The 24,544-nt window shown below is 41.7% G+C and overlaps 1 protein-coding gene and 1 pseudogene across 1 annotated transcript in view; both read right to left on the bottom strand.

Moving 5' to 3' along the window:
* The window catches only part of LOC102874632 (chromosome unknown open reading frame, human C3orf58), a 33,605-nt gene extending 9,084 nt beyond the window's left edge, over positions 1-24,521 (bottom strand). Inside the window, exon 1 of the mRNA XM_006895110.1 lies at positions 23,561-24,521. Coding sequence (XP_006895172.1) covers positions 23,561-24,217 — 657 coding nt within the window. The 5' untranslated portion in view covers positions 24,218-24,521. The remainder of the gene's footprint in view (positions 1-23,560) is intronic.
* Positions 3,684-4,460, bottom strand: LOC102874239 (annotated as a pseudogene).
* Positions 24,522-24,544: the final 23 nt, after the last annotated feature.

Below are 24,544 nucleotides of genomic sequence, written 5' to 3'. Positions count from 1 at the left end.
TTGGAAAACTGAAACAATAAACAACAACAAAAACCACACTAAGGTAATTTCCCCAATTCAAGAAAAAATAAAATGCAGGTGATAACTTATATCACCAATATTAAAGGGTAGAATAATTAGATAATTTATATCCTTTTGATAATGTACAATCTCTCTTTCTCATTCTGCTCAAGTCAGAACCAACGCTCAGCTGATTCTCCAGGCAGTTTCTGGAGGATGAAATAGACGGAGAAGACTGTCCATCTTTCTCCCAAGGAGCCACTGGTGGATTCAAGGTGCCATGTTTGCGTTAGCAGCACAATTACTTACAGATTAATAATATCACAATTAAAATCAATAAGTTACATAAACATAATAACTAACTTATGTCCACCAAGCTAGACTTTACCTCTGCATCTCACAAATGTGTGACTGCAGACTTGGTTTCCTCCTCTGTAAAACTGGAATGGTATTTCTGTTACCATAATCATCAGGACAATGCAGTGATGCAAAGAAAAGAAAGGTATGAAATGTACTTTTGAAATTTAAGACTACTTTCTACACAAATTGAGTATCCCAATTTGGTAGTAGAAAGTAAAGCTAGAGTACTCCTTAGAGACAAGGAAGACAAAGCTTTGTTTCATATACACTTGGGCTTGTCGGAGAGGGTCATCATGCTTGGGAAAGTGAACGGTTGAAAAAGTGAAAAACCCTCACCTAAACGGACTGACACAGTGACTGCTGCAGTGGGCTGAAGTGTGTCAGATATGCTGGGGATGGCACAGGAGAGGATCAGGTTCAGATCTGTTATTTATAGGTTCACTGTGAGTCATACTCAACTAGATGGCACCTGACAACAACATCAGTTAGGTCTGTTAAAATTTCCATTTATGTAACAAGAGATGGTTATTTTAATATCACCTACTGAAAGACAAGTAAAAATAGTTATGATGATCACTAAATTATAGATATTTCATTAATTTTCCCCTAGTAATTTCCCTGGGAGCTTTGATGCCCTAATGGGTGAAGAGTTGTGCTATCAACACAAAAGCAAGTGGTTTCGATCCATCCGCTGCTCTACAAGAGCCTCTAAACCCTATTTACAGCCTCTAAAACTCGCTAAAGGGTCAGTGTAAAAAGGCAAGGGCCTTGTGGGGAGCCCCATATCTGACCTTTACCAACTTCATAGGGGGGAACTGTCCCTGCACACAACATCAATATCACAAAACCAATTCCCATGAGGTCAGACATGTCCCTCACGACTCTTTAGACTCATCTCAGAACCAATCTTACTGCTTGGCTGGCTCTAAAATCCAATGTGATAGCTCACAGAGCACACATATCCATACTGAGGTAGTTACGTTTGTATTAATAACAAAATACAGTCAAACAGCTCCCAAAATGTGCACATTAGCCTCAAGCCTTGTGGCTCTAATTGTCCAACAAAATTCTATTGTCCTGCCAACACTGGCTTCCTTGTAATTGTCTAACAAAGTTCATGGTCTTGCCAACGTTGGTTTCCCTCACCCCAAAATCCAATCTCACATCCAATTCTCCAGGCATTGCTGCTGTTGCCATCCTGAACAGAAGGGGGGGGGGGCGGGTCGTCTCTCTTCTCTGGCTAGTGAATAATCTCTTCTGGTAAGGGAAGAATTTAATTTCTAATCCCTGCTAGCTAGAGCTGTTGGAGCTACTGGTGATAATAAGTAACAATCCCTTTGTGGACAGGCAACATGCTTCACTGGTACAGTCTCACCCCTCCTCATAGTCATCTACACTAGGAAAGCTATACTGAGATACAAACTCCACAGACAGCTAGGAGTTGCTTCCGACTCAAAGGCACACAGCAACGGTCGGTCACTAGTTTCCCAGCAGAACTGGAAGGATCATACAGGATTGGGAAGGGTTTAGTTCTCTTGCACGTAATAAGAGCCAACAAGACTGCACTTAAAAACAACTCTAATTTACAACCAAGCGAGAACTAAACTTACTGTTGCAGAGTCAGCTCCAACTTAATGGGGTCACTTCACCCAGTTTTCAAGGTTGTAAATCTGAACAAGCGCAGGCAATGTTACCTTTCTCCTTTGGAGCAGTTGGGGGGTGGGGGCGGTTTCAAACTAGCAATCTTTTGGCCAGCTGCCTAAAACTTAGCCCCACCAGGGCTCTCTAATTTACAACACAGAACTTACTCAGTAAACATCAGAAAGACTCAATTCCATGAGAAAATGTATCCAGATGCACGGAATACACAAGAAATCAAAACTATCGTAATTTTTACTCATTGGCTGGTAAATTACAGAATGTAAACTCCAAGAGCTGAAACAACCTATCTCCTCTCTAGTTTAAGGAGCCCAGGTGGCACAGTGTGTATAAGTGCTAAGCTACTAAGAAGCTGGCAAACCCATGAGATGGTCTGCGGGAGTAAGGTGTGGCTGTCTGCTTCAGTCAAGATTACAGTCATAGAAACCTTGTAGAGAGGTTCCATCTGTCCCATCAAGTTGTTGCACACTGGAATTGATTCCCTAACAGTGGATCTGGATCAAAACCAAATGCTTTTTCATGGTCAATAATCAAGATATGAAATCAAAGGATTCTTCAGTAATAGGGTACAAGTGGTCTATCTGGTTTCTTCATTGGCACACTGTTAGTAATTAGTCATGAAGTAGCAAGAGGAAAAGCCAGGCTATGCTATAAATTCCTTTTGCAAAAGTCAAATGGATATAGAGGATATTTTCATCCCTGTGACCCCACTGAAAAATTAAAGCAAAGCTCCACAATGTCAAAGAGCAAAAGTAAAGCCCAGTCCCACATAAGTGTATTTCAAAATTGCTCATGCTTGAAGAAATAGAAGTGTGCATCCTACAAACTGAATGTAAAACAAAACTTTGTTGTTGTTATATAGTATTGGGTCAGAACCAACTCACTGCTGACCCTTCAATAGGTTTCTGAGAGGCTGTAAGTCATAAGAGAGATTTCCTACTTTTCTCCCTAAGAGTAGCTGGTAGATTTGAACCACCTGCTTTTGGGTTGGAAGTGCAACTCCTTATCCTCTATGCCACTAGAGCCCTCCTACAAAAATATTGAGATTAATTATAATTAAGTTGCATAGACAAAATAGACAATGTGCTTTATGTGCATTCACCTTTTTGGGTAAAATTTGCCAATATTTTTGTACATATGTTATTGTTTTGATGCTGAGACAGGAACTGCAGAGGAACTCACATTCCGGTGACACCTAACAAGAGCTCGAGTAAGAGGCAGTGTGAGCGATAATGGGAAGTGAAAAGAATACAAATTTTGAATTTTAAAAAAAACCTTTTACTCAATCTAGCTCCATCACAAAATGCTAAATAAATAGTTTTAAAAGTAACCTTTACCCTCAAGAAACCTTTTCAGCCTAGGTTGGGAAGTCAGTTATTAAAGTCCTAAGCACACATAGATGACTTTCCAGTTACAATTACAGAAACATACAAAATGCTGATAAAGAAGTCATGTTGCTGATAGGTCGAGTATGACTTGACTAATTACCTCATCAACAGCCAACCTAAATCCTGCTCTATCCTGCGCCAAACTCACAATTTATGACGCACTAGGGCCCATTGCTGAAGTCACCATTAATCCATCTCATTGGGGGTCATCTTCTCCTTTGCTGACCTTCCGTCTTTTTTTTTTTCATTCTTCAAGGCAAATAATTTTAACAGAATTTATTGATTTTCTTTGCATGTATCTAGTCTGGCTTCTGAAGGCCCCTCTGAGCTTTTCTGGCCTTGCTTCTGGGCGGCCGCTGTAGCTTTTAAGATCCTTTTTTGCTTCTTCAGCTTCTGAGTCTCCTGGAAAACCTGAATGTACAGTGCCTTCTTGGCCAACCAGGGGCGGTGGGCCTTTTGGTAGTACAGAGGGGGGAATGTGTACTCAATTCCCAGCTCCTTACACGTCTTCTCAAAGACATCATAGTTGGTTCTACGGAGGAATTTGAGCTTTTTCTTTCTTTGGTCGATGCTCATGAGCAGATAGCGCTTGTGGGCTTTGTCCTTTCGGTGTTTCTTCATGTGTTCTTCATAACTGTGGATCTTGATAGTCAAGGCAACAATTTGAGCTTCCAGGGATCTGGTGTCCTCAGGGTTTACCACAATCTTGTTCATCAACTGCTCCTGCTTGACTTTTAGCTTCTCCTTCTGGTTAGCCATTTCCAAAGACAAGAGCCTTTTCACCACATCATCAACCTTGTCAATTTCAGGGATGTTCTCGTAGTCTTTGAGCAATGTGGAAGGGGGCAGGTAATCATCTTGGATGGGCTGGACTGTGGCTTGTTTCTGGCTGGCAAATCTGCGGGCGGCCTGGAGGAGGAGACCTGGAGGTTGCAGACCCCACTGTTTTGAGGAAAGCCTGGTCTTCCCTCTCTCTGACACTCTAAAGACTGGGGCCTGGGTTACTGCCTGGGTCCGAATCGAACTCAGCGCCCTGCATGCGGCCCGCAGCATGGTGACTTACCTGACCTTCCATCTTTTCAAGCATCTTTCCAAGAATAGCCACACCTAGCTACATGTCCAAAGTGTGCAAGACGAAGCTTTGCCTCCAAAGAGCACTCTGGCTGCATTTCCCCCAAGATATACCTATTCTTTTACAGTCCATGGGAATTTCAATACTCTTGCCCAGCATCACAACCCAAAGACATCAGTTCTTCTGTCATATCTATTCACTATCCAACTCTCATATGTGTAGCAGGGGACTGAATCAGGTGGACCTTACAGTAAGAAAAACCAAAGTCTAAAACATCTGCAAATTAATACCTAAAAGAGAAAACAGCTTGAGGTAATCAAGTCCAGGGAGAGAGATAGGGACCAGATCATGCTGGGGCTAAAGAATAAAATACAAATTGGACTGTATACTATTGTGCTAATCTCTGATCAGTAGTCATTGTCCTGCCAGGTAATTGATAAATTCAATTTATCCTTGTATTTCAAGACAGGGTGACCTAGAATGTGAGAGAAAAAGATACACAAAGCAGTACCTTTAGGTATTATTTACTTACATATTATTATTTATTAAATACTGAGAGACTAAACATGTTTAGCTTTAGATGTATATGTGTTCTATTACCTTTTATCATTCTTACAGGATAAAAGACTTAAAAGTCTGTATTAAATTTAAAAGACCACAAATTCCTTTTATACAAGAAATAATCTTATAATCATTCATTACATTACAGTATTTTATTAAAATACACCTTTTCCATTTGTGTAGAGAGAGAATGAGTGAATCAAGAGCAAGAACAAAGTTAATTCCTTAAAAAAAGTCCTAAAAAGTGCCTTAAAATTAATTATCTTCAGTTAATGGCTAGAAAAACCAGGGAGTGGTCAGTTAACAGCTAGAAAAACCAGGGAGTGGTGTCAAGGATTGATTGTTCCTAGCCATTGAGTTTGACTTTGCCATGTGGATCGGCAGGGACATGTGAATGGAGAGTGATGGTCTGTTCAGAAGGGAACTGACTAATCTTCTCATTAACACTTGCCGGAAATGTGTTTGGTCGTCAATTTAAAAAGTGTGCAGCAACTTATGGAGTGGCTTCAGCAGCAGAAATTTAAATTCTTACCGCCAGCAAAGAAGTAGTAGAGAATGCAGAATGTGTATTCTTTGGAGTCAAAGCCTCCTGCAGCACTCAGACCAGGGCCTAGAGGGGCAGTTAGGAGCAGCAGAGAACCAGGGACCTGGTCCCAGGGAAGCAGAGCTAGAAGCTTCATCCATGTTTGCTAGAGGACTAGGGGGAGAGATGCCATAAGTGGAAGGACTCAGCTTTGCCACATAGCCTAAAGCCATGAGGCTGAAGGCTTGAGGTGCTAAGGAACATATTTTAGAAGCTGTCCTGAGAGATTGCATGCTGATGCTGATCCGAGTTACATACAGCCTTCTGATTCTCTAACAAACATCATGATCATGGGGTGGGGGTGGTGAAGAGTAAAAATAAAAATTCTCTTCAAAAGAAAATCTATAAATCAAGAATTCATATTCTAAAATATGGTTATCGGGTTTCCTAAAGAATAGGCATTTCTGGAAGCAAACATACTCAAAAGTAAATTTGTAACAATTTCAGTACATGTTATCCAAAGTATAGGAAATACTTAAAAGGTTGAACTGATATTTTAAAATTCTTTTTAAAGCTCAAGACTGAATGGACTACTATTGTAGAAATGCACGCTACAAGAGCAGTTCACAGTGATTGGTCACAGACCAACTGGTGACAGACTACTATATTCACAGCTTTATGAACACCGGAGAAACAGAATACAGAAAAAAAAAAACACTGGAATGATCAAATGGTTATCTAATTTCTGTTAAAATTTTCCTGTAACCATAATTTCTTGATTTTATACTGCCAAGTAGTGGCCAAACTCCATTGCAAATACTCAAAGATTGTAACAATCTCAAGATTTTCATATCCTAGAAAATGTCATTTATTTCATCAAATAATCTTTCTAATTCCATTTCCCATCCACCTCAAATTCCAACAGTATTAAGCAATGTTTTCAAAATAACATAATTAGTTACTCTATATCATATCTAACAACTATCTAAAATTGGAAACCAATGTCAAAACCTATCAATACACACACACACACACACAAAAAGTTATTGAAGTTTAACAAGAGAAATCTGCTTTTAGGATAATTTAGGAAATTACCCACAATAACTCAGACCAAATTTAAATAATATGTGAAAATCTAGTAATTGAAACAGTTTTTATAACCCTCTCTCATAATTTAAATTCAAACCTTACCAAGTTGAAATGCATGCTTACAAGCCCTGTATTATTTACTCCCACTGAAAGCAAAATTTTAAAGACATTAAAGACAGTAAACATCTAGTAACATTTAGATAAGACCTAACTGCACTGGGTGCACTGGTGGCCTAGGGGCAAAAAACTGCCAAAACATCCCAAAGGCACGTGGTTTGAATCCTCCAGCTGCTCTGCAGGAAAAAGATGGGCAGTTTCCTTCTGTGTGATTAACTGTCTCTGAAAACCCACTGGAGGAGTAACTATGGGTCCGTTCTTACTCTACAGTACACCACCATCACCTCAACAGCTTTAAACAGTCTTCGTGCAAAACAGTACTAACTTCCTGGTTCCTTTAAAACATAATTGCTTTAAACAGTCCTTCAGTGGTGCAGCGGTTAAACACCTGTTTGCTAACTAAAGATGTGAATGGCTGGAACCCACCATTCCAGTCACTCCATGGGAGAAAGATGTGGCGGCACTGTGATTCCCTAAAGACTACAGTCTTAGAAATCTGCAGTCCTACCTTGTCTTATCAATTTGCTATGAGTTGGGACCGACTAGACAGCATCTGGGCTAAAGTACAGCAAAATATTCACAGGCAGCAAGGTATCTATTATTGATGTTACAAGTTAGCAGATTTGTATTTCTGCTGTTGCCTAAAATTTCTTAAGGACAAAACTAAGTCTGTCCACAACAAGCCCTCATCTTACCTTGGCTTCTTCACCTTTCACAGCAGCACCATTTACTCAGCTGAGACCAAAACCCCCAAGAGCTAGACTTAACGTTTTCCTGCCCCTCATTCTTTAATCGGTCAGTCTTATTAACTATTCTCAAAAATATACTGGATCTGAGTGTTTTTCATAACCTCACTGCAAATATTAAACAACCAAGTTCTCTTCTGTAACTCCAAGAGTCTTCCTACTTACTGCTTTACCCCTTAACAAGCACGCCATTCTCCACAAAACACGTGCATTGTTTCTCGTTGTTCTAAGAGTTGGACGGGCTGTAAGGCTATATAAGATCTCAAATCCTCTGACCTTAATATTCAGCCATACTTCTGTACTTTCCTGAGGGATCATGCCTTGCAGTAGGAGTGGACAGTGTCCTCTGCATATGCCATACCTCCTGCTCACAAATACCCTGCCCTTTGTACTTTCTACCAAAGGCTTTTTTATCATCACACATCAGCCAAAATGTCATCTTTCCTGACAAACCATTTAAAGTATCCTTCCCCCAGTGCAATTCTCTATTGCAGGAGGCATATACTGTTCTCTTTATAGTAAGTACCATCTGAACTTATTATTATTTGCTTGCTTGCTCACATCCAGTGCCCTAAAAAGCATAAAGGCCATGCACACTGAGCCCTGGCTTGTCATCTTCATTGTATCCCAGGTACACAGATCAGTTTCTGACACTATCATGTCATGTCACACAATTCTTGTCAGATCTCTGTACTTCAAAGTTAAAACTTCAAAAGAGCACTGGAAAGGGAAAATAAGAGGAAGATTCTAAAGTACCTTATCTCCTCCATAAATCTTTTCAAAGTTCTGTCTCATCCCTATATAGTGCAAAGAGGGGTAAAGAAAGTCAAAGATGGAAGAAAAGTCAAAGATGGAAGAAAACTATAAGTGCAAAGGAATAATGGCTCATGCGAGCCTTGTCTCTAGAACCCTGAACCTCAAAGAAATGGCAAATAGGTCCTACCTGGGGAGGGAGGAAAATGGGAACAAAACACAAACTAATAAAATAGATTACACAGCTCAAAGGTTTCCATGAGGTTTATGATCTGCTGAACACTACAGTCCTCCAACTCCTTCAAGTCTGGGACTGGGCTCCAACCCAGGGCTTGACTTTCAGCCAAACAGTAAACAGATTTATAAGATGAATAATCTCCTCCCATGCAATTAACTGTCTCTGAAAACCAACTGGAGGATGAGCAAAGGGTTGGTTCCAACTCAATAGAAAAATTAGGCAAACAATAAAGCTGAGGAGGTACACAACTCCACAGAGCCTCCAACCACAGGCCCAGGGATAAAACTCTCAGAAGATCGCAATGGAAAGAAGGATGAGGAGAAGCAGTAAACAGCAAGGAAGAAGAAAGAGTGGTATTGCGTCATGGAGACTGTAATTAATAGCACAGAACAAAAATGTGTATGGTCTGCTGAATGGAAAATGAATTTACCCTATAAACTTTCACACACAGAATTGTCTTAAAAAGTTCTGCCTCAGATTCCAAGAATAAATGTAAGTAATTCAGACATAATGTCTATAGTTTTTTGGGGGCTGTTTTGTTTTGGTGTGGATTTTTTTTTTAACTCACTGATCAATGTAGTAATACATTTTGATGATAACTTTTACAAAGAAAATAAATTATATGCATTATATTACTGGACTATTTCCTAAACTCTCTTTGCAGTTCTATTTGTGGTATTCCCTGTGGACAAATTATCACTTCTTTTTTTATTTTTTAGAAAAATATAATGTTTTATGCAAAAGTTTAGCTTTCCTTGTACTGACTTTCATACAAACTTGTCTGCCCCACTTGTTATAGTTTTTACAGTGTGTTCACATTCTCTTTACTTCCATTCTGTTCTGTTTCAATGGATCTACCATTCTTCCTCCTCCTTCCTTTCTCAACTGTCCTTTTCAGTCAATCTGGTCTCATAAAGTTAATTGTTAAAAGAAATAAATTACTCACGGGTGCTACTATTTATTAAGAAAGCACTCTACTGGGTGCCTGAAATGTGACCTGAAGAAACAGCTTCAATTCCAAGTTCAAAAGTTATTTTCACATTATACTCTTGGGAGTTCCAATCAGTCTTTTATCAGTCCAATAGGTCTGGGCTTTTTAAGGAACTCTGAGTTTTGTTCTGCATTTCCCCAACCCCCCACCCCCCTATATCTGGGACATTCTATTATGTCCTTGATCAGAACAGTATTGGTTAGACACGCATCATCTAGTTTGATGCCAGGTTCAGAAAGGTTGTGATTTGTGTGAAGTCTCACAAACTAACTTCTTGCAACTGCTGATTTCCTTCATTCTCTTACTCCATGAAAGGAGAACAATAGCTACATTTTACACAGCTGATCATAAGCTTTTAAGATGCTACTTACCCAGCCTAAATTAAAAAAAAAAAAAGATGCTACTTACCAAACTACAACATACAATATTAACTTTGTGAACTATATCATGCCAGTTGGCTAAAGTATCCCATATAACAGGTTTGTCCTGGAGAGGTTTAAACCAAGCTGCTCCTTGGAGGCAAGGATTCTGAAGCTTTGTCTGACATACTCTGGACATGTTGTAAAGAGGGACCAATCTTTGGAGACATTAGCTTGAGAGGATGGAGGGACAGAACAGGAGAGGAAGACCCTCAGTGAGATGTACTGATTCAGAGACTGGGGTTATGAGAGTAGGTGTATCCGGGTTTAGGGCTGTCACTATGAGTTGCAGGCAACTGGATGGCATATAACAACAACTACTACAGTCAAGAGGGTTTTAACCCACTAAACTAATCCAATGGGAAGCCTCCATAATTGTGTCCCTTAAGAAGAGGAACACGTCCCTGCCCCCATCCCATACTGATTTTGAGTTTATTCCAACTCACAGTAATCCTCCATTGGTTTTCTGAGTCTGTAAATCCTTTTAGGAGGAGACTGGCCATCTTTCACTATGCCCCCAGGACTCCTTGTGTGCCTCCTATGTGGTGTGTTATGTATGTGCATATACACAGATCTCACACAAACATGTACAGAGACCTACACATCCATGCGCACTACTAACCCACATAATGTCTCAACAGACGCAAAAATGCACCTGTATCTACCTACATAACCACAAACACATTCTTAATTGCTTTTACTGTGGCTGAAAACTTTCACTGTTCAGTTTCCATGGACTTTGATTTTTTATTAGTTCTCTTCTTTTTTTTTCCCAGTGTTATGATTACAGAAATTATTTTCTATTATTTAGATAATCTGAACTCACTGAATCTGGCTTTGTGTTTTAAAATATAGTCTATTTTGGTGAACCATTTCTTTTGGGGATGGATACTGTGTCACTTCTGAGTGGTATGTTCTGCATGTATCTCTGAGGTCAAGTTGGTTGATGATGTAATTTAGACTCCATGTATCTTTGCTGAGTTTCTAATTGCTCTATCCATCACCTAAAACTGTATGTGAAAGTCTCTTAATGTCACTGTAGAACAATTCTACTTTTCCACTCTGTTATAACTTGTTTATTACTGTGGAGTTCTGACATGGGTGTGTAAATATTTATTATAGTTACGTACTTTTGGTAGACTGATCCTGTAACTGTTATATAATGCCTTTCTTTATCTCTTAAAATGGATATAACCTAGTCTATTTTATTAGTGATAATTACTGTCCTTCCTCTCTTCTGAATATAATTTGCTTACATATTCTTTTCCCTCATGTTGTTGTTGTTATGTGCTGTTGAGTAGCTTGTGACTCATAGTGACCCTATGTACAACAGCCCTAAACTCTGCTCTGTCCTGTGCCAATTGCACTAAACTCTGCTCTGTCCTGTGCCAATTGCACTGTCTCTGACACTCCCATCCCGATTGCCCCAGTCACTTTTAGTTTTAACTTCCTTATCTGAGGGACAGTGCAGGAGAGGAAGATCCTGGATGAGATGGATTGATACAGTTACTGGGGCAATGGGGGTAGGTGTGTCAGAGTCAGTGAGGCTGGCTCAAGACAGGGTAGGATTCAAAGCTGTTTTACACAGGGTCACTATAAGTAACTTTAAGTCCCAGCTGACTTGAAGACACGTAACAACAGCATCTCTTTTTAAGGTGTGTCTCTTGTGGTCACGTACTGATGAGTCATGCTTTGTCTTATTACTAATCCACTCAGTCACTCAAGCCTGGTACATTTAAATAATCTCTACTCAGTGAAATTATTGATACTGCATTTACTGCTGTCATTTTGTTACACTTTCTTATTTGTAATTTTGAAAGTCTGCTGTTGATGGTTTCTTCTACTTAACTTTCTTTGCTGAATGTTTTTGTTAATGGGTTTTTCTCTGCATGCCCATCGTTGATGATTTTGTGCTTACTATGTCTTCCAAAGCTTCGTCTGACATACTTTGGGCATGTTGCAAGGAGAGACTGGTCCTTGGCGAGGGATATCATGCTTGGGAGAGTGGAGGGACAGTGCAGGAGAGGAAGACCCTCGATGAGATGGATCGATTCTGTGACTGGAGTGGTGGGAATGAGGGTGTTTGAGATGGTGAGGTTGGCACAAGATAGAACAACGTTTAGGGCTCTTGTACATAGGGTCGCTATGAGCCACAAGTGACTCGATGGCACATAACAACAACAACAACAACATGTGTGTTAAGCAGTGAAGCGCCCTGAGATGATGATGACTCAGAGAGATCCTGTTGTTAGGTGTCATCGAGCTGAATATGACTCACTGTAACCCTATGAACAACAGATCTGAACCCTATCCTGTGCCATCCTCATCAGTTCTAACATACTTGAGCCCATTGCTGCAATCACTGTGTCAATCCACCTGGTTGAGGGTCTTCCCCTCTTTTGCCGACCCTCCACATTTCCACAAGTGATGTCCCTCTCCAAAGAATAACGTGTCTTAGCAACATGTCCCAAGTATGTGAGGCAAAGCTTTATTATTTTTGCTTCCAAGGAACACTCTGGCTGCACTTTCTCCAAGACACATTTGATATTTTGACAGTCCATGGAATATTCAGTATTAATTCTCCAGCACTGCCGCTCAAAGGCCTCAATTCTTCTGTCCTCCTTATTCACTGTCAAGCTCTCAGATACACAGCAAGTGATTGGAAAAAATTATGGCCTGAATCAGAAGCTTAGTCCTCAAACAGACTTCACTGCTCTTCAGTAATTTAGAGGTCCCTGACTGCCCCCTTTCACAACGAATATGTCTCCTGATCTCCTGGTATCAAGGGTTTTGATTGTGGAGCAAAGTAACCAGATGAAGTATGAGACGAAGTTTCCCTATCCTTGGTTTCAAGGAGCACTCTGGTTCGCTTCCACGGAGATAACACTTGTTTATCTCCTTGGCAGACTATGGGATATTCATTACTATTCTCCAATACTACAACTCAATGTCATGAATGATTCTTCTGTTGTCTTTCATTACTGTTCAACATATAGATAATAACAAGCAACTGAAAAGAACACGGCTTGAATCAGGAACACCTTACTCTTTAAGCTGACATCACTGCTCTTTAATACACTGGAAAGGTCCCTCACTGCATCTTTTCCCAATGCAATACCTCTTTTGATTTCTTGACTGCTTGTACCAAGAGTACTGATTGTGAATGAAAGCAAGATTTAACTGCTGACAAATTTAATCTCTTCTCTGTCCATCATGATGTTACCTAATGGCCTGGTGTTGAGGACTTTTTTGATAAAGAAATCTTAAGATATAATTCATACTGAAGACTGCATTCTTGATCTTCTGTAGCAAGCGCCAAAAGTCCTCCTCAATTTTACCAAGTAATGTTATGTCGTCTGCATAAGGCAAGTTGCTGACAAGTCTTCCTCCAATCGTGATGCCACATTCTTTTTCATAAAGTCCAGTTTCATGAATGGTTTGATCAGCATACAGACTGAATAGGTAAGGAGAAAGGACAGAGAACTGATATACACCCGTCTTAATTTTAAATCATGCAGTGTTCCTTTGCTGTTTGTATTGACATCCTCTTGGTCAAGGTATAGGTTTCACATGAACAAAATTAAGCTCTAAAGTTTCCATTCTTCTCAACATTAGCCATAAATTATCATGACCCACACAGTCAAATGTCTTTGCACAATAAATAAAAGAGAGCGAGAGAGAAAGAGCTTTCTGCCAAGATCCACCTGATATCAGCAATGATGTATCTGGTGCAATGGCCTTTTCTAAATGCAAGTGGAGCTTCTGGCCATTCTCTGCCATTTCTGAATAGCCTTTAGAAAGATTTTGCTTGCACGTGATATTAATGGTATTGTTCAATAATGTACTACCTATTATGCTTTGTTCTAAAGTGCCATCAAAGTCAAGCACAACTCACAGCAACCCTATGAACAACCAATCTGAACACCATCCTATCCTGTGCCATCCTCACAATCTCCGACACATTCAAGCCCACTGCTTCAGTCACTGTGTCAATCCACCTGGTTGAGGGTCTTCCTCTTTCACTGTCCCTCCACCTTTACAAGCATGATGTCCCTCTCCAAGGAATAACCTTTCCTAGCAACATGCCCAAAGTATGTGAGATGAAGCTTTATCACCTTTGCCTCCAAAGAGCACTCTAGATGTGCCCTCTCCAAGACCAATCTGTCTGTTCTTTTGGCAATCTATGGGTTCCTCAACACTCTTCTTCAACACCACAGTTCAAAGTCATCAATAATTCTTCTGTCATCCTTAGTCATTGTCTAGCTCTCAGATACATAGAAAGTGATCTAGTATAGGGTCCTCTATATGTTGAAAAAAAATTCTCTTTAAAAAAAAACTTCCTTTCCTGTTCTAGACTTTTTGTTACAAGTAAATCATTCCTCTTAACACTGTCCCACGAAACTCTTAGGCTTCCATCATTCTTTTTTCTCTGTTTTTCAAATACATTAGTATCATGGGATTTATCATCTATTTCACTGTTGTTTCTACTGACTCAATTCTACTTTCATGTTCTCCTGCTGAGTTATTTTACTGTCAATATTTTTAAATTTCTAGTTATATTCTTGTATGGTTTCTAATTTTGCCTTGTAATGTTTCCCTGAGTTCTGCCAGGGTTTCATCTGTATCTTCCTTGATCTCTTCAATGAGCCTACCTGTAGCTCTTTGGCATTCTTTAGCATGTAGCTCTATCACTATTTTCCCTCTGGAAGGTTTTCTGTCCTCTTACGTGGCTGCTTTTTTTTTTAAGCTATTCCATCCTGTTTCATATAAGGCCATATGTCCAAGGCCTTAAGATGTTGGTTTAATTATGACATGAGTTATTTTTACGCAGGGCTTACTGTTTCACCTGGTAAATCTTCTTCTATATTATTTTAATTGCTATTTTACAGTCTGGTCTAGGTGTGACTTCTGTGGTATCTATGCTTGGGCAGGACTTCCTCCCACTAGCAAGTAGCAGAGTCATAACCACACACAAGTCCTCTATGGTTAAGCATGGGTCTTCATTTACTGGACTAAGTGGAGGTAGAGTATTAGGCTCTCTCCCTGATACTGGATGCCAAGTGCTAGGTGGTCAGAGTTCCTCCACAGCTCTTACAGGGTTGCAAGCCTTCCTAGCCAGTGCAAACAATGAATTTTCTAGAGGACAGGGCTGGGCATCTCTGTACCCACTGTGAGGAGTGCCACCTAAACAGAGAGGGAGGCCCCCTGGGCATCCAGTCTTACACTTCATGCAGAACAGGTCTCATTAAGTGGCAAAGCATCAAGGGTTTCAGTGTAAGTACAGAAGGCCTTCAGGAACTGTCTGAGTGTGGGAGATGCATATGACACTGCAAATGGGCAGAAACTGGATGAGACCATGAGGATCTCCTGCCAGAAATCTGGCAGACCACCTGCTAGAAACCTGGCTAGAGCACCTGTCACGATGGGTGAAGCAACCATTCTTACTGGTCATTAGGTTGGGCAGTATGTACGCACATCGCCAACTGCTGGGAAGTTGGCCACAGGTGCAAAGGTCACCAGCTGAATAGCACAAGAGCTCACATGGCCAGCTGCCAGGAGGGAGTCTAACACTTCCAGCTGTCTGTCTGGCACCAAGAGCACATGTTGCCAATTGCCAGGAGAGCAGGGAGGTGCAGGGGTGAGTGGAATGAGCATAAGCTTCTGGATGCAGGTCTGACCAAATGGGAATATGTGCCATGTGTATGGGTGGGCAAAAGTGGCCCAAGGATAGATGGTTCGGGCATGTGCTCTGGTTACAGGCCTGAGGCATGGAAGGACACACTGCTGACTGATGAGTAGCAGGAAGGAGGACACCCTGGGGATTTGGCTACTTATGTCCAGGAAGTAGACCTCCCATAAAAAGGAAATGTTCTAATCACCAGGAGAGCAGAGGTTAGTGGGTGAATGAGGGGTAAAGGAATAGGAAAGATTCAATGGGGCCTTGGAAAGGCTGGGTCACAAGAGGCATAGATCAACAGTAATTTCGTAAAATATAATGTATATGGATGAGTGTGTGAAACACAATGTAAATTTAAGACTACATAGAACATACATGAATTTTTTTAAAAAATGACAAATCCATTCTACTAGTATGTGTGAGAAATGCATGTTGGTCATGCAGGGAAATAGGAAAGCAAACAGTCAGATGATTAGACAAAAGAAGAGAAAGGAACTAAAAATTAAAGGAGTTTTGCTTTATTAATTTTTAAGCGTTGATTTCTTAAGGGTTAATAGATGCTTCTACAGTCTTTCCAAACAAAAGTTTCCCCACTGTTTTGATGTGAACTACATAGATCTCTTTTTTGTTTTGTTATAAAGGGCATTAAAATGTCAACTAAACCCACTGCTGTTGGGTTAATTCTGACTTTTAGTGACCCTGTGGAGAGGGTGAAACCTCAAGGACTTTGAAGCTCTGTCTCACATACTTTGGGCATGTTGCTAGAAGGGCCAGTCCTTAGAGAATGGCATCAAGCTTGGAAGGGTGGAGGGTCAGTGTAGGAGAGAAACCCTGGATGAGGCAGACTGTCAGAGATGCTGAGGTTGGCTCAGGTTAAGACAAGATGCAGTCATTGTTCATAGGGCCACTATGAGTTGTAGCCAACTTGACAGCACATAACAATAACAAAGGGAAAAGTCACAGGAAGAACCGATGCCTTTACGTTGTGCTGCAGGAGAAGAAAATGGAATATTCCATGGATTGCCAAAAGAACAGATGTGTCTTAAGAGAAAGGTCAGCCAGAGGGTTCCGTGGAGGCAAAGATGACAAAGCTTTCTCACATTCTTTGGGCATGCTGTTAGGAGAGGCTATTCCTTACAAAATGACACCATGCTTAGAAAGGTGGAGGGTCATGAAGGAGAGGACGAGCCTCAGCCAGATGGATTCACTGCTGCAAGTATGCCAGAAATGATGAGAATGGCAAGTAATAGGGCGGGGTTCAGATCTGTTACTTGAGTTCACTAATAGTCATATTTGACGTGAAGGCACCGAACAACAATAGAAAAAAGTGTTGAGGAACAAAGATTTCCGTTTCAAGACTAAGGTGTCCCTGATTCAAGCCATGGCTTTTCCAAGCCCTTGCTGGAAGCTGAACAATGAGTAAGAATGGCAGAAAAAGAACCAATGCCTTTGAGTTGTGGTATTAAGAGTACTAAACAGCCCATGGGCTGCCAAAAGGTAGAAAAAAGGTATGACCTGGACAAGAGTATTCCTTGCAGGCAAGGAGAATGAAAGTTCACAGTACATACTTTGGGCATTTTGTTTAGAGGGACCAGTCTCTGGAAATAGACAACATGCTCAGAAAAGTGGAGAGTCAGCCAAGGAGGTGAAGAACCTCAAAGAGATGGACTGACACGGTGACTGTAACGGTGGGTGAGTGTGTCAGAGAAGGTGAGACGGCACAGGATGGGGCAGTGTACAGATCCACAGTTCATAAAATCACTATGTGTCGTTGACTTGGTGGATCTCATCAACAACAACACGGGACAAAAAGGGAGCTCTCGTGGCTTAGTCTGCAGGGAGCTGTGCTGATAACTCAGAGCTGTCGTCTCGCTGGCAGTTCGACTGCACCAGTACCTCCAAGGGACAAAGAATGGCCACCTTCTCCCATGAGATTTACTGCCTCTGAAAACCGGCTAGTGGGACAACTCTGAGTTGGTTCTGACATGATGACAATGAGTTGAGTATGAGACAAAATAGAATGGTCCTGTATGGCTTCCAAACAGACAAAACAGTGACAGTAACAGAGTAAGAAAACCTACTCAGAACTACCTATAATTTACTTTAAAGCCAACATCTAGGAATGCAGTTACTAATTCATTAGTACAGGTGGCATCTCCCTAAGCTGGTATTGAAAACTTTTTAGATAAAAATAAACTAATGGCAAGATGCACTGCAATCGTGAAGGTACGTGGTTCTAATCCTGCTTTTCAGAAGGATGGGCAATGAGGGTCTGCTGTGGTGGGTTTCCAGAAGCAGTTAAATGGTCCCAACTCGACGGCACAAAATAACCATCACCACCCTTTCTAGATAGTGTTGCCCACAAGATCCAAGCTACCTTTACCTCTGTATTTTTTCATTTGACTGTAACCTCTTATTTTAATCTGACACTGTGTGCTTGTAGCTGAAGCTAAAAAGGCTGGTCTGAAACAGGCCTGTTCTGGCTTCTAACCCACTTCATATCTACTTTAGGAAAAAAACTCTTGAAATAAAATGTCAAGGAGTTTGAGTTGCAGGATTTGGGGCTGAAAAGAAAGGGATGTAATAAAAGTACTTTTATTTCATAGGTGAGGAAAGCGAATCCTGTATCAAAAGTTTACCAACTTGTCAAAAACAACAAAATTATTTACATTGTCATAATATTTTCTTTGTTTACCATCACAAAACATGTTTTAGGCAGTGTAAAGAACAACATTCACTTGAAACTTTCAGTAAAAATCTATCCCTAGCGCAAAATTGACCAGAGTGTAACTAATGGTATGCTAAAAATTGTTTGAGGCTTTGAATGCTAATGAACAAAGACCAGATGAGCTGTAGGATAATATCAAGAGTATCATTCACAAAGAATGAAAAAGGTCATTATAAAGACAGAAGAGGAAGAAAGGGCTAAGATGACGTCTGATGATTCTGAATATTGCACTAGAATGCAGAGAAGCAAAAGCAATGGGAAGAAATCAGGAACTTAAGAAGCAAAACAGAAGGTTTCAAAGGGCAGCTCAGGAAGACAAAGCAAAGTACTAAATAAAATTTGCAAAGAGCTGGGGTCAAGAAATCAAAAGGGACAAACTCTCTTGGTATTTCTTCAGCTGAAGTAACTGAAGAAAAAATTCAAGCCTCGAGTTACAATACTTAAAAGATGCTATGGGCAGAATACTGAATGATTCATTCAGGAAGCATCAAAAGAAGATGGAAGGAGTACCAAAAAGAATTGGCTAACAGAGAAGAATTTCATGAAAGAGCATATGATTCAAAAGTGGTGATGATGAAGGAGGATATTCAAGCTGCTTCCCCCCCCCCCCGGGTAAAAAATAAGGTGTCAGGAATCGATACAGAAGGCCAAGCACTGCAGTTTTCAAAATGGATGACATCTCAACATCAAGAAGACAAAGATTCTCACTCTTGGGCTAACTGGAAGTATCATGATAGATGGATGACTGAAGAACTGATTGATGCCTTTGAGTTGTGATGCTAGAAAAGAACGTATCATTGACTGCCAAGAGAACAAACAGGCCTGTCCTAGAATAGGTAAAACCAGGTTGCTCCTTGGAGGCAAGGATTTTGAAACTTTGTCTTATATCCTTTGGGCATGCTGGGAAGAAAGGAAGGTCAGTGCAGGGGAGTAAGATCTTGGATAACACAGACTGACACAGTGACTATGCCAATGGGGTCAGGTGTGTCATAGACAGTAAGACTGGCTCAGGATAGGGCAGGGTTCTATTGTTCACAGGGTCACTATGAGTCATAGGTGACTTGCGGGTGCATAAACCTGGAACCCTGGTGGTACAGTGGTCAAAGCACCCTCTTATAACTAAGAGGCCAGCCATTAGAACACCAGGCACTCCTCGGGCGAAAGATGTAGCAGTATGCTGCTGTAAACTACGAAGCAGTTCTGCTCTGTCCTTGAGCGTCATGAGTATACCACTCATTTGCTCTCTGCTTATGCCATGGTCCTGTGGGGGAAAGAAAAATCAAAAGGGACCAGCCCTGATAGTTTTGTATTGTGTTACTGAAGTGTTGAAGTAGAATAAAAAGGTACTTTGCTATTTCATTCCAAAGACTGCTGTACTAGTAAAGAAAAGGTTTGTTTTTTTTTTTTTTAATTGTTGTGCTTTATTTGTGTGTATGTGAGGGAGAGAGAAAAATGTTGCCGGGAGTTCCTAAGCTTAGACTCTGACTTATAACCTGGAGTTGATTTTTGTCTATAGGAAACGAAGAAAGCTACTGGCTGTTTGGACAGAAATCTGTTTGACTATCATATTCTGTAGAATTTTATTATGTTCACGGGGTTTTTTTTAATTAAGGTTTTATTAGGGTTTCCTTAATTTACATATCATCCAGTTGGAACCAACTCATCACTGACCCTTCAGCGAATTTTCATAGGTAGTTAATCCCATAAGAGTTGATGGCCCATCTTTCCTCATGCAGAGAAGCAGATGGGACTCAAACTATGTACCTTTACAATGGCAGCACAATTCTTTACAACCAGCCATACTACTGCATGCACAAAGACATGCGGTTAGAATCTACCAGCTGCTCCACAGGAGAAAAGATGGGCAATCTCGCTCCACCACCACCCGGTGCGATGTTACGGCCTCTGAAAACCTGCAGGAGGGTCAGTTATGGATTGGTTCTGACTTGATGGTCCACAACAAATCACCGGACCTCCCTCGTTGGTATCAAAACAAACTGCTTAGCGAAGTAGAAATGGGAAGGGAGGGACAAAGCCATCAGGACAGAAAGTAAAGCTACTACTGGCATCATCTTGTTATTTCTAAGAATTTTTAGAAGATACTCATTCAAGGACAGAACTTTTCTTAGAGCTCTAGTTAAGTTACTTACTCCAACAATGAGTAACAATGAGCTCTTTTGAGCTGTAGTATTACATACTATTTCACATGTAGAAACCTTTATTTAATCCTACATAACTAAGGTATAAGTATGTGCCTCTTATAGACACTTATTATCTTTCCTATCTCCTTTGAGAGAATAAAGTAAAATCTTTGTTTATTGTACTGCTTCTTAATAGCAGAAGAGGTAAGCTAAAGAGTTAAATTTGTGCATGCTTTCTCCATTCTTTCTTTACTATCTTATTTTAAAAGATAATACCTATTTTGAAAGCATGAAAATGTTAAGAATAGTTTAATGAAATCACGTCAAAAGATCTTCTCGTCCTCTCAAAGTAGTTAGCTTTTGGAAAATAGAAGAAAAATCTAGTTTGCCACTAGCTGTCCAAAGATTCTCGATAAGTAGCTCCCTCTCTTGGAAAAACAGAAAAACACTGAGTTCTCCTTTAAGCTGGGAAATACGTATGTACCCTTATAAAGGTTTCTAAAAACACACAGAAACAAAACTAAGATGTAGACAAATAGCCAAATGTGATCTGTACTGTTTCTGCCATTAGCAGACTATAGCCTTTTATAACAGCCAAAAAAGTTCTATTGTAGAGATTTACCTAGCCAACAAAAAGGATTATGATCATTTGACTTACTATGTAACAATCTGTACCTGGTCAAAGAATTTTGAGTTTCTTTTAATTTTGTTTTATATAACAATCAAATCGCAATACTGTTCATACTACCTTTTTAATTTTTGTTTTAGCAAAACAAGTGGAAAAAGTTTATTAAGATAATGCAATAGAGGCATGGATGGCAAATGAGTTCAAAAGGAAAGGAAAGGAGGTGAGATGTTCATACTTCTTAATCTCACTAGCTTTTACCAAGAACAAGTGGTTCTACACATAAAGTAGCAGCTCTCTATGAAGAATTGTTTAAATAGAAATCTTTTTCCATTTGCTTTTAAAAATAACTAAAGCAATATAACTGACTTGTACTAATGACTCCAAATTTATGAGATTCACAATATGTAATTATCTAGAAAGTGTTAGTACCTTTGAAAAAGGCAATCTAAAAAATGCCAGGGTCCAAACTAGCTTATCCTCTAACCCACTCAGAGAAATTAGCTCACCAAGTTCAAATTTCAAGAAAAGATTTGTGCATGTAAACAAAACAAAAAACTACCCACAAAACTATAGTTTAAAAAAAAATCCACAACCATTATTTACCATTAAAACATAGGAAGAAAACAAGTTTGGAGAAAGAGTTTCAGAAAAGCAAAAGACAGGTAAACTCAACTATCTTAACTCTTAATAAACTGGGGGGGAGACGGAGAGGACAAAACCCAAACTGCAGATTTCACGAACAAAGATGATTTACCATAACAGAAATAAAATACTAACGTTTCTAATTTTCTGATGCCAAGACAGTGTTGATTAAAAACTGGACATAAGATATTATTAAAATATTACTTCTTGTATTAGTTGTTCCTAATACATAAACAGAATTGTTTGATAACAAAAAGCCAGTATGTCCAGTGCAGGAAAGTAAAGTTTAAATTTTTTTCCCAAAATACTAAGATAGCTTCCTATCAAATTTTCAGGTCCAAGAGATTTTGACAAGACTTCAGCAATCTACCCAGCTAAATATTTCTCCAGGAATCGGCCTTCTTATATAAACAGTACTTCTGAAATAAGAAAGGCATCTTCAAACAAAGAAGGAAAATGAAAAAGCCTTAAATTCACATGTGTATAGATACATGATAAACATGGACTTAACCTTCAGAAGCTTACTAGTTTTACAACGACTGAATCAAGAAGATTTCTTCCAGCGAATGTAACTAGTTCTACACATCATCCTGTTAGAACATGTCCATTACATACATCCAATTATATGTTAAAATTTACTAAAACTCACACTGGTGTTCTGTTTCAAAATGAAAAAGCTTATTTACTGTTAAAATGATCAGACCGCATTAAAAGAAAACTAGTTTCTTTCAGCTACAACCGGCAGTGGAGAACTTGAAGGGGGGGGGGGGAACCCACAATATAAATATTGAACATTCCTACTCATGCACTTTAGATTTAAAAAACAAAACCAGCTTTGAACAAACTCTCTAAACCTCCCTGACTTCTCTGCACAGAAAAGGTTTGAACTTAAACCAAAATTACCATATATTTTCCTATTTGAACTGCAGCAAGTCTAGCATGGAAAATGGGAACGGCGACTTTTCCCGTGGTGATCTAGAAGGATCAAAATCTCATATAGTTGTAACCACTGCTCAAGTACATCATAAAACAAGGGACCATGAGATCGTGTAGAAACCCAAGTAATTACTGCAAAGTTACACAGTTTTTTTGTCTGGCCTCACCAGTAAAAAGATGCCAAGCTATACATTTTATTTTTAAAATAAAATCATGACAGAGCCAACCACAAGGCTACAATCACTTACCTACACTTCTCACTCAGGTCTAACATTTTCTCTGCTTAAAAGCTAAATCTTTACAATCCAGAGGATGAAAGGGTCCATCTTGGCCCGATGCCCTTCCCACCCTACATCAAACGCTGCCTTACTTTTTTTTGCACCTAAACCAGGGCGCGTGCAATAATCCCAATCTTGGGACATCGGCCCCCTTTGCTCCGACCTCTTGTCCAACCTGTCCCCAAATGAGCTGCGGGATGAACGCTTGGCAAAAGTAGGGGCTGGATCAAAGATTTTGGAGCCTCAGTTAGGGCGGCCACCTGGAAAAGGTGGTAGAGAACCACTTGTAAAGAACTCCGAGAGGAGCCCGTGCTGGAGAAGTGCACGTCATGGCAGCGGAAAGCAGAAAGGCAGAGGCGAGCGGAACTCCTCGCTGGAGAGCCATGGTGGAAGCTCCGGAGGCGCACTGGCCCCGCCGCCGCAGGATTCGCAGCCGCATCCGAGATGCGCCCTTGCCCAGGTGCCAGGGGCAGTGTCTCCAGAAGCCGGGCACATCGCCCCCTGGGCAAACCCGCACAGGCTTCCCGCAGGGCCGCCCCGCGCGGGGTCGGGTCCAACCGGGCAGGGCAGGACCAGGGGTCCGCGGGCAACACCCCCACCCTCCGCGCGCCTACCTGTAGCACCAGCGGCTCGGGGTTGAAGGCCAGCGTGAGCAGCAGCTGCATGCGCTCCGAGTCCTTGAGGTTGCGGAGCAGGAAGCTGCCCGAGTCCTTGGTCTCGGCGTAGCGGCGCACCAGGCGGTCGAGGAGGCGCTGCGAGGGGCAGTGCACCAGGTCCGACCAGCCCTCCACCGCCTCGGGCGTGAGCAGGCGCACGTCGCCGTTGAGGCGCGCGAACTCGGTGCGGGGCATGGCCTGGAGCAGGTCGCAGCGCGGCCGCCCGGTGGCCCGCTTGCAGATGCTCTGGTCGAGCTGCGCCAGCTCGCGCTGCGAGCCCAGGCGCTTGAGCACCACGCGGCGGCGGCCGCCCTCGCGGGGCTCGCCGTACTGCGCGAAGTAGACGTTCTTCACGTTGAGGAAGTCCAGTAGGCGCAGGCGGCCCCACGCCTCGAACACCACCTGCCCGTTGAGGAAGCGGCGGCACCAGCTCGTGCCGAAGCACGCCGGGCACTTATTGAGCTGCAGGAAGCGCCGGTCGGTCAGCTCGTTGCGCTGCCAGGAGGCGAGCAGCGACGGCGAGTGCAGCACCATCAGCACCAACAGGCTGCCCAGCGCCGCCAGCTTCAGCGAGCGGGACAGGCGGCCCAGCTTCGGGGGCACCCAGCGCCACATCCCGGCCGGCCGGCCGCCCGCACTGGGAGGGCGAGGGCACCCGCGGGGCGCCCCCGCCGCGCCCAGAGAACCGGGGAGCGAAGTGCAGGGATCCCCCTAGCCAGAGAAGCAGCGAGGGTGCAGGCTGAGGCGGGAGGCGCGGTGGGTGTGAGAGCGAGGGAGACGCGCGAGAGCGGGAAGCGGTCCCCCCCTAGAGCAGGCGGCGACTTCTTCCAGTCATAGTCTCCACAACTCTCGGGTTCCCTCCTCCGAGATCCCCGCCCTCCGACTCCGGCGGCGCCTCCTCCACGCCGGCCAAGTTATACCAGGGAGGCGGGGGGCGGGAGC

This window comes from Elephantulus edwardii, unplaced genomic scaffold (genome assembly GCF_000299155.1).
Source record: "Elephantulus edwardii isolate Elephantulus edwardi_28Jun2011 unplaced genomic scaffold, EleEdw1.0 scaffold00158, whole genome shotgun sequence".
NCBI classification, from domain to species: Eukaryota; Metazoa; Chordata; class Mammalia; order Macroscelidea; family Macroscelididae; genus Elephantulus; species Elephantulus edwardii.
The sequence above is the reverse complement of the archived record's forward strand: the minus strand, read 5'-3'. Positions and strand labels throughout refer to the sequence as shown.